The 10,250-nt window shown below is 58.0% G+C and overlaps 2 protein-coding genes across 2 annotated transcripts in view; both read left to right on the forward strand.

Annotated features, from left to right (window-relative positions):
* The first annotated feature begins 920 nt into the window (after window positions 1-920).
* LMNA (lamin A/C) lies at window positions 921-6,103 on the forward strand. The gene is made up of 11 exons (XM_017727913.1): window positions 921-1,136; window positions 1,322-1,447; window positions 1,556-1,726; window positions 1,825-1,950; window positions 2,055-2,275; window positions 2,366-2,570; window positions 2,704-2,811; window positions 2,975-3,094; window positions 3,176-3,271; window positions 5,091-5,345; window positions 5,963-6,103. Exons 1-11 carry the CDS (start codon window positions 936-938, stop codon window positions 5,993-5,995), a joined length of 1,662 nt encoding a protein of 553 aa, XP_017583402.1. The 5' UTR covers window positions 921-935; the 3' UTR covers window positions 5,996-6,103.
* A 1,773-nt stretch (window positions 6,104-7,876) lies between these two features.
* Window positions 7,877-10,250, forward strand: part of SEMA4A (semaphorin 4A) — an 11,060-nt gene continuing 8,686 nt past the window's right edge. The window contains exon 1 of the mRNA XM_017727917.1: window positions 7,877-7,891. The gene's annotated coding sequence lies outside the window, so the exon portion shown is untranslated. The remainder of the gene's footprint in view (window positions 7,892-10,250) is intronic.

Here is a 10,250-nt window from a genome sequence, read left to right on the forward strand (position 1 = left end):
ACAGACTCCTCTGCCTGCCCACCTCAGGTGGGCAACACTGGCTATGGGGCAGTTTCAGCTCGTCCCCAGCAGCTGCTGCCCCATCCAGCCCCGTGTCACACAATGCCATTCCATGCTGAGCCACACTACACCACGTTTGACTCTATCATGCCATGGTGGGCTCTGCCACACCACGTAGTGCTGCTCCATGTCACGCTGTACCACATTGTGCCACACCCCAATGCGCTCCACAATGTCCCAGTGCACTGCACTGTGTCCCACCATGCCACACTGTGCCACTCCAGCCCCAGCCTCATCAGCACTGGTCTCTTGCGATGCAGCCATGCCGTGGGTGTGCATATTGCCCATGGGAGCTGCACCCTGAGGCTCCTCCTGCTCCCCCAGTCATTCCCAGCCCTTCCTGCTTTCCAGTATCCAAACTAGGGCTGGGTGTGCCAAGTGGCTGGGAAATGCTGGTCCCCTTGGTGGGTGGTTGTTAGGGACAGTGGTGCAGCTCTTTTGGGGGTGGTGTGCCACTCTTTGTGCTTGGGGTACAGTGCACAGGCTTTTCTGAGAACAGCCCTGAGGAGAAGAACTTGGAGGTGTTGGTGGATGAGAAGCTTGACATAACCTTAAGAGTCCCTTCCACTACCTAAAGGGACTCCAAAATTTCAAGAGGGACTTTGGACAAGGGTCTGGAGTGACAGGACAAAGGGGAATGTCTTCCCACTGCAAGAGGGCAGGGTTAGATGGGATATTGGGAAGGAATTCTTCCCTGTCAGGGTGATGAGGCCCTGGCACAGGTTGCAGAGTGCTGCCCCTGGAAGTGTCCAAGGCCAGGTTGGACAGGGCTTGGAGCAACATGGGATAGTGGAAGATGTCTCTGCCCATGGCAGGGGGTGGAATGAGATGTGCTTTAAGGTCCCTTTGCACCCAAGCAATTCCATCATTTCCCGATGACTATGATTCTTCCTGCCATGCCACTCACCTGTGCCGTCCTTTGCCCTGCGAAGGAAGGGGATCTGCTGACTGCCCAGGCACGCCTTAAGGACGTGGAGGCTTTGCTTAATTCCAAGGAGGCTGCGCTCTCCACGGCCCTGGGTGAGAAGAGGAATCTGGAAACTGAAGTGCGGGACCTGAGGGGACAGGTGGCCAAGGTGAGCAGTGGCAGCTCTGTCTCCAGCTGACCCAGGGGTCCCTTTTATACCCCCCTACCTGGGGGCTGCCAGGTCCTCACCATGCCAGGGGCTGTGGGGCAGATGCAGGTGGGTGGTGGGTCCCCAGCCGTGCCGGGTGCAGTGCCCAGAGCCCGCTGTGATGGTCCTTCTCAATTCCCTACCAGCTGGAAAGTGCCTTGGGTGAAGCCAAGAAACAGCTGCAGGATGAGATGCTGCGCCGCGTGGATGCTGAGAACCGGCTGCAGACGCTGAAGGAAGAGCTTGAATTCCAGAAGAACATTTACAGTGAGGTGAGCTGTGGTGTGCTGCAGTGGGGCTGGGATCGCTTGTGATAACCCCCACTGCATGTGTTGTGTCCCCTCCCTGAGGTGACACAGTGTCCCCTGGCCTGTCCCCAGGAGCTGCGGGAGACCAAGCGGCGCCACGAGACCCGGCTGGTGGAGATCGACAATGGGCGGCAGCGCGAGTTCGAGAGCAAGCTCTCCGAGGCCCTGCAGGAGCTGCGCAGCCAGCATGAAGCCCAGATCAGGCTTTACAAGGAGGAACTGGAGAAAACCTACGGGGCAAAGGTGAGCAGCCTCCCCACGCCACTCTCCTCTCCCTCCAGCCCCACAGAGCACAGGGGGGCTGTGGGTGCTGAGATGCTGATCCCTGTCCTGTCCCCCAGCTGGAGAATGCCAAGCAGTCAGCTGAGAGGAACAGCAACATGGTGGGTGCTGCCCATGAGGAGCTGCAGCAGACCCGCATCCGCATTGATAACCTCTCCTCAGAAGTCAGCCAGCTGCAGAAGCAGGTGAGTTGAGACCAAAGGGTTCCTTGGGATGTCTGCCCTGGGGATGGTCCCCTTCTGGGCACGGCCCCGGGTGGAGTGGCCGCCCTCACCTTCCCTCCCCGCAGTTGGCTGCCAAGGAAGCGAAGCTGCACGATTTGGAGGATATCCTGGCCAGGGAACGTGAGACCAACCGGCGCCTGCTCTCCGACAAGGAGCGGGAGATGGCCGAGATGCGGGCACGCATGCAGCAGCAGCTGGATGAGTACCAGGAGCTGCTGGACATCAAGCTGGCTCTGGATATGGAGATCAACGCCTACCGCAAGCTGCTGGAGGGCGAGGAGGAGCGGTGAGCACAGGGTGCTGTGCCCAGCTCTGGGTTATGTGGGTCCCAGCCCTTGTGTCGCCCTGGCTTCATCTCCTCTTCTCCCCCTGCCAGGCTGAGGCTGTCCCCCAGCCCTTCATCCCACAAAGGTGCATCCCGAAGCCACCTGTCCACCCCAGGCTCCTCCAAGAAGCGGAAGCTGGAGGACAGTGAGAGCCGGACCAGCTTCTCCCACCATGCCCGGACCAGCGGCCGTGTTGGCGTGGAGGAGGTGGACTTGGAGGGCAAGTTCGTCCGTCTCAGGAACAAGTCCAACGAGGTGAGTTTGCCTTCGGGGAGATCCGTAGAGTCCCTGGGGTGAGGTTCAGCCCTGCTTCACCCTACGGGCAGGAGGTGAATGGGACAAGTTGGAGAGGAACCGGGGTTCTGAGGGTCTCTACTCTCTCTCACAGGACCAGGCGATGGGGAATTGGCAAATCAAGCGGCAAAATGGGGATGATCCCCCCATTACCTACCGCTTCCCCCCAAAGTTCACCCTGAAGGCTGGCCAGGTGGTCACGGTGAGTCACTGCCTGGTGGAGGATCCAGGCAAGATCCCAAACCCTGCCAGGCCACTGGTGACATGGAGTGGTTGGTGTGTCACTTTTTGTGGTGATAGACCCCTGTCCCTGGGCTGGAGTCTGCAGACCTGAGAAGTCCCTTTTCTCCTGCTTTTCTCCCTAGATCTGGGCCTCGGGAGCTGGAGCAACCCACAGCCCTCCCAGCAATGTGGTGTGGAAAGCCCAGAGCAGCTGGGGCTCCGGGGACAGCCTGCGCACCGCCCTCATCAACTCCAATGGGGAGGTGAGAGCCAGAGGCAGCTCGGGCGTGGGCCGGGGGGGTGGCAGGCACTGAACCTCCCAACTCACCTCCTGTCCCCCGCAGGAGGTGGCCATGCGGAAACTGGTCCGCACTGTGATCATCAACGATGATGAGGATGAGGACGATGATGAAATGAGCATCCACCACCGCCATCACCATGTGAGTAGGGCGCTGGGGATGCTGCTGGTCCCAAGGGGTCCGAGGGGATGCAGGTTCAGTCGCAGTCAGGGTGGGAGGCAGCTCAGCATCACACAGGATCAGGCACATAGGAGCAGGCAGCGGGAGGCTGCTGTGGAAACAGCTGCATGAGAGAAGCCAAGAGACCTCTGGCACCTGGAGGAGATTGCTGTTCACTAAAAAAGCTCTGAAGACCTTGCTGGAAGTTGTCTCCAACCCTAAGCAACCCTGACATGCCATGAAAAGGGCCAGAGGAGTCAGAGGGAGGCTGAGCTGGTACCCAGCATTGCTTGGAGGATAGGATGGTGGGAAGTTGATGGACAACACTTCTTGTCAGCAGCTGCTCTGTCCTCTCTGCTTCATGAGGGTGCTGGAACAAATCCAGAGGTGGCTTTGTCCTTCCTCTCAGCTCATCATTCCTCATACGGAGCTGAAACATGCACCAGGAGGAGCAGCAGGCAGAGAGCAGGCAGTGGGCAGAGAGCAGGCAGCATGCCAGGAGCAGAGCTGCAGCCACTTCTCCCAGAGCAGCATCCCTGGCTGCAGCCCAGCATCCCCCACCAGCCCATCCTGCGGGGTGTGTGTGTCCTGCACACGAGATGCCCGCAGGAATCACCTGCAGAGAGGTGCCATCGTGGCCAAGCCGTGCCTCAGTGATGATGAAAGATCTTCTGGATGCCACTTCCAGAGCTCTGCAGGAGCAAAATGGGGCATCCCTCATGCACTTCCCTTTGAGTTCTCTGGATCTGAAGAGCTGTGCCAAGACTGGTATCAGCAGGTTGAGCTAGTGGATTGTCCCCCTCTACTCTGCCCTTGTGAGACTCACCTGCAGTGCAGGGTCCAGTTCTCAGGCCCCCAGCACAAGGACGTGGAATTGCTGGAGCAAGTCCAGAAGCAGCCATGAAGGTGCCCTGAGTCTGGTGCTGGAGTCTCTCTGCTCTGGAGACAGGCTGGGAGAGTTAGGGGCAGCCTGGAGAAAAGAAGACTCCTGGGAGACCTTAGAGTGCCTTCCAGGGCCTAAAGGGGCCCCAAGACATCTGGAAAGGGTCTTTGGACAAGGGCCTGGAGTGACAGGACAAGGGGGATGGCTTCCCACTGACAGTTAGAGGGCAGAGTTAGATGGGATACTGGAAGGAAATTGTTCCCTGTGAGGGTGGAGAGGCCCTGGCACAGGGTGCCCAGGAAAGCTGTGGCTGCCCCATCCCTGGAAGTGTGCAAGGCCAGGTTGGATGGGGCTTGGAGCAACCTGGGATAGTGGAAGGTGTCCTGCCCATGGCAGGAAGCTGAAATGAGATCAGCTTTCAAGTCCATTCCAACGCAAACCATTCCATGATTCTGTGATTCTCTTCTCTATTGACTATCCCTGGACAGAGGAGCCAAGCTCCTGCAGCCAGTGCTGCCCATTCGTCTGGAGGCTGAATCCTTTCCAAGAGCAAATTTCCCATGGGAAAGCTGCCAGCACACGAAGTGGCGAGGAAGACGATGTTTTCAGGAGCACAGTTCAGGTGTCTCCCATGTGCTGAGAGCTCAGGGTGCAAGGCCAGGGCAGAAGGGCTGGTCACCCACTGGTAGTGTGCTGGCCCCAGTCACTTGGGATTAGAAACACATAATAAGGATTCTATTTTATTATTTTTAAACCATGTGATGGAGAGGACAGGTGAGTCAGACTCTCTTCAAGGCCTAATGTGAAGAGCTCTCCTGGGTCACACCACTGCTGCCACCATCCTCAGGGCAGGGGCTCAGGGCAGAGGATGCTCTGGCAGGGGCTTAAGGTCGTTTTGTCTGTCCCCCCCATGTCTAGGGTAGCTGCAGTGGCTCTGGGGATCCTGGTGAATACAACCTGCGTTCCCGCACGGTCGTCTGTGGCACGTGTGGTCAGCCGGCTGACAAGTCGGGCACCCAGAATGCCGGCATCAACACCATGTCCTCGGGCTCGTCCTCCTCCAGCGTGACCGTCACCCGCAGCTACCGCAGCATGGGCGACTCTGGCATCGGTCTCGGGGACAGCCTGGTGTCCAGGAACTACCTCCTGGGGAACTCCAGCCCCCGCAGGCAGGTCAGTGCCATTCCCAGTCCCTGGCACTGTCCCGGTACTGCTGGGTCTCCACCCTGTCCTGGCATTGTCCTTTCCCAACAGTGCTGCAAGGGTCCTATCCTGTCCCACCTCTCCTTCTCCCTGCTTTTCCTCTTCCTCTTTGGGCTGGCACGGGCCTTTATAAGGGATGGGAGATGAGGGATTGGAAAGGGATGTTGGCCATAGCAGCTTCCCACCCCATTCCATCTTATGCTTGGTCCCCTTGGCACCCCAGAGCATTCCCCATCCTCCACATCACTCATTCCACTGCTGCTAAGTGTTGTTCATGCTGGTAATGTGAATATTTCAGCACATGAATATATATTTTATATCTGTGTATTGGATTAATATATAATATATTCTATATTGATACTCTTAGTCAATATTATAATCCTCATATATCACATACCCCTAATTCTCAAATTTTAGATTTATGGACATCCCAGCTTTGGAGGATTTTTTTATCACACCCCAAGGGCCAGGATGGAGGAGGGTACTGTGGGCATCCAAAGGATCCCACTGGACACTTTGCAGTCAGAGCAAATTGATGGTGACACTGAGGTCTTCTTAACTCTCTTTTTTTTCTTTCTCCCTCCTAGGCTCAGGCTGTGCAGAACTGCAGCATCATGTAATTCTGTGGCGCATTCCTGTGGTTCCTGCCCGTCTCCAGCTAGGTTTTTTTTTTCCCAAAGCAAGAGAAATTTTTTTTTTCCCTTGAAAAACAAGATATCAAAAACCAAGGTTGGTTTTTTTTGTTTTCTATAGCAGGAATTTTATATTTATATATATTAAAAGTGCTAAAAGATGCTTTGATTTTTTTTTGTAAAGAAAAAATCTATTTCTATATAAAAAAACCAAACCAAAAAATAGCTTTTCAGCTTCAAATATTTTTTAGAACTTCAGCCAAAGACAGCAAAGAATTGTGTTTACGGAGCAGCCATGCAGGAGGAGTTCGTAGTTGAAATGCTCCTTAGATTGTACCTTTTTTGCCAAAGCTTTTTACATAGGACAGGGAGAAGTGCAGCCATCCCCACCGGAGCTGCGTGCCACAGGGGCTGCTGTCCTGTCTCAAGTGGAGCACAGTGCCTTTACAACCCTTTTTCTTGGGATCTGAAGCCAAAATTCCCTTTTTCTCTCTTTTTTTGAATCGTGATTCCCGGCGGTGCTGGCGCGGGGGCCCCTGGCAGCTCGCGGGCGATGCCCATGTCTCTCCGTGGCCATTGTCCCCTCCCCAGCCTCCTGCCCGCCTGCACTCCCGGCGCTCTATGTACTGTATTCCCCACATTCCCCATCCCAGGCACCTCTTGCCCTTTGGGTTCCCTTTTTCTTAATCAGCCGAGTTGTGCCTTAGCTGAGGCGGGGGCCGGGCTGGGAACCCCCTTGGACCCCACACGGCATCGATTGGAGATGGAGATGGGGAAGTGAAAACCCACGGGAGCTGCATTCGGGGACCAGATGGATTTGACAGCTGAGGTGATGGACCTGCATCCCACAAGCTCAGCCCCAGTGGGGCCCCCCAGGCCCCCTCTTTGGGAGCCACTGCATCCAGCAGGGTTCACCCCAGTTTATCTTGGCTGCGGTTATTCGGGCTCATGTCTGGTGGCCAGAGCTCAGGAGCCGTTCCAGGGATAAGGCGAAATGCTCAGTCCAGGTCAGAGCTGGTTTGCCAGGAAAGCACCTAGGAAGGCTTTTTGTTCAAGTGAGGTGGATTTTGGGATCTAGTAGGGGCAGTTTCCCCCTTTGCAAGAGTCCATCCAGCCGTTGACAGATATCTTGGCTTTTTGCCTCGATTGGGAAATGCCCACAGCCCCCCCAGCCTCGAGTGCGGGGAGGGGGGGGGGCTGGAGCTGCTGCCAGGACAAGCCCCCCACTCCAGTGGGTTTTGGGGAGGCCATGTATGTATCCATGCTTGCAAAGCTTCTGTATTACTGCCTATATTTTCTTCCAGAGTCAAAATACAGCTGAACCCTTCCCACTCTGTGTGCTGTCGTCATTGCTGTCCAGGGGGATTTGGGGGTGCTGTGCTGCACCCCAGCAGCAAAGGGACCTCCCCCAGGGATCTCTCTCTGCCCCACAGCCAGGGCTAGGGCTCAGCACCCACCATGGATGGGGGGAAGCAGGGTGGCCCCTTACAGCCTGGCTCACCCGAGGGTGGGTTGCTAAGAACTGAGCCAGCCAGGCAAGGAGCCCCCAAGAGAGGGGGGATGGAATGTGGGGTAAGGACTCGGAGATTCCTCTTGGGGTTTTGGGGACCAGACATTCCCCAGGATGAGATGGACTGCGGGGGGTGCAGAACCTGAGTGAGCCCCTGAGTGAAGGTTTGCTCCTACCATAGGGATGACCCCCACACTCTGCCAAGGGGACCCCCTGTGCCCCCGGGCCGTGCCAGGCACCGGCGCGAGGCAGGAGGGGATGCTGGGGAGAAGGAGAGCTGTAAAGCCGGTGCATAATCGGCTTTACCAGGCACAGCGCTGCGGAGCCGCGATGTGAGGGACGCAGGCGGGCGGCCGGGGCGCAGGCACAGCCAGGTAGGTGCCCGGGATGCCCAGCTTGGGGGTACCCCCGCCCCAGTGCTTGGATGCCTGGGTCCCCCCATGCTGTGCAGAGCCACATCGCCCCAGATTTGGGTGCAGCAGGGCCGAGGCTCGGGAGGGCAGGGGGTGCCAGGGGGTCGAGGGCATTGCTGCCACCTCCCAGCTTCAAGTGAGCCTGTGGACACCCAGCAGGGTGCCATCTCCCCTCCCAGGAGAGGGGTACAGGGACGTGTCAGAGGCAGGTGCTGCCAGCATGAGAGGGGACACGCTGGCCCCCTCTCTGTGCGCTGTTTGTCTCCCATTTCTGCCAGCTCAGGGATACCCATGCCACAGCGCTGGGGCAGATACCCCACAGTGCTGCAGCCTGTCCCCTTTTGTGGGGATTCAACCCTACTCCAGGCGTGGCACTGCCAGGCCCCAAAAGTCATGAGGTTGTGCCCAAAATAGTGGATTCCAGAATGATGGGGGAAGTCAACCATGCTGCTGGGATCTCGTGCTGCTGCCTGGACGTGTTCTTGGGAGGAGATGGGTCAGGAGACACGGGAACTGCTATGGGGAACTGCCATGGGGAAATGCAACAGGGAAATAATGTCCTGGATCCCCCCCCATGTCCCCCACAGGACCCCAATGTCCTGGCACTCCTGGGCTGGGTCGTGCTGGGCAAAGGCTGAGCTGGGGACCTATGGGGGTCCCTGCACAGCCCCCAGGCGACATTGCAGAGCCCTGTAGGGACAATACAGACATTGTGGGTTTCTTACAGAGCCACTTGAGGTCTGTACACTCCCCACAGGGACCCTGCACACCCCTGTGTGGACCTTGCATAACCCTGTGGGGATCTTTCACATCCCTGTGGGGCCATGTGCAGCCAGTGGGGACCTCGCACAGCCCAGCGGGGAGCCACGGCCCACAGAGACCTCACACATCCTTATGGGGACCTTGCAAAAGAGCCTGTGAAATGGGTCCAGCCCCACTTCAGCCAAAGCACTGACTCAAGGTTGGGTTTCTCCCATGCCTCCTGTTGTCCCGCGGAGCTGAGCCCTGCTTCGGGTCCCCCAGAGTCTGGCAGGAGGGAGATGGGATCCCAGAGCAGGGGCCATGGCCTGGCCTTGCTCACTTGTGCACTGAATGTTGGGGTCTCTTCAGAGACACCCTGGGTGGGCAGGAGCACCGGGGTTTGGGCACATGTTGAGGACCACCAGTTTTGTGGGGGGAAAGTCTAGCACAGGAAGCCTTGGAGCGATCACTGGGATGGGGTAGAGCTGGGACTGACTCCAGCGTCTGGCAGCCACCAGGGTTTATCAGCCAGGGCATGGCCGAGTGGGTGCTGGGGGCCCTGCCAGCCCCACACTGGCCCCTCCAGGCCCCTGCGTGCCCAGGGGGATTAAGGTCAGGCCACCCCGCTAATCCCAAGGGGGGGTTAAGATGTGAGCTTGTGCCCACTGCTACCCCCCAAAGCTGCACCCCAAGGTGCTGCAGGTCATAGGACCCCCACAGGGCACCCTGGGGGAGCCAGGGCAGGGCTGAGGGGCTGCAGCTCAGCCTCGGGGTGGGAGGAGTGTCCACAGCAGGCTCCAGCTAAGCCTCCAGCGCTGGTGGGCACTAGGCACAAGCTCCTTACAGATCTCTATGAAAGGCTCCAACCTCCCGAGCCCTGTGGGAACTGCAGGGGCACTTGGCTCCGCTCTCCAGCCCTGGCAGAGCAACTACCCCAGGCAATGGGCCTGGTGCAGGCTTGCAGCTTTTTGGGGGTGCTGGTACCACACCCCAGCTGGTGCAGAGGCCGGTCCCTCTCCGGTGCCTCGGCTGCGGCTGTGCAAGCCTGAGGTCATGCAGGGTGGCTGCAGAGCAGGGAGGAAGTAGTAGCTGGGGATCCTGTTTTGGGACTCATGGCACCCTGCTGTCACACAGAGAGAAGGGGAAGGGGGCAAGTTCCACAGGAGAAGTGGGATCTGCAAGCACCAGCTAGGCCAGGCTTTCTGGCAAAGGAAATTCCAAGGGCGGAAATGCCATAAACCAAAGTTTGTGGATGCTGGGTGGGGGGGACACGCATGCAGCCTGGTGCCAGGACTGCACCCCAAGCCCCCTCCTGGGATCCCCAAGACCACGTAGCACCGGGAGCCAGAGCCAGCAGCACTCATCTGGGACGGGTGAAGTGGGAGGGCTGAGACAGGGATGGGGTGCAGGGATGGGGTGTGGATATGGAAGTGCTGAGATGGGGGTGCAGGGACTTGTTTCCAAAAGCTGAGAGCAAAACCGGGGTGAAGGGCCCCATTGTAGTTATGGGGGCACAGGAATGTGTCAGGCAAGGGGTTGGACGGAACACGTGTGGGGGCAGAGGGGTGTCCCTGCACCT

The sequence above is a fragment of the Corvus brachyrhynchos genome, unplaced genomic scaffold (assembly GCF_000691975.1).
Source record: "Corvus brachyrhynchos isolate BGI_N302 unplaced genomic scaffold, ASM69197v1 scaffold122, whole genome shotgun sequence".
NCBI lineage: Eukaryota > Metazoa > Chordata > Aves > Passeriformes > Corvidae > Corvus > Corvus brachyrhynchos.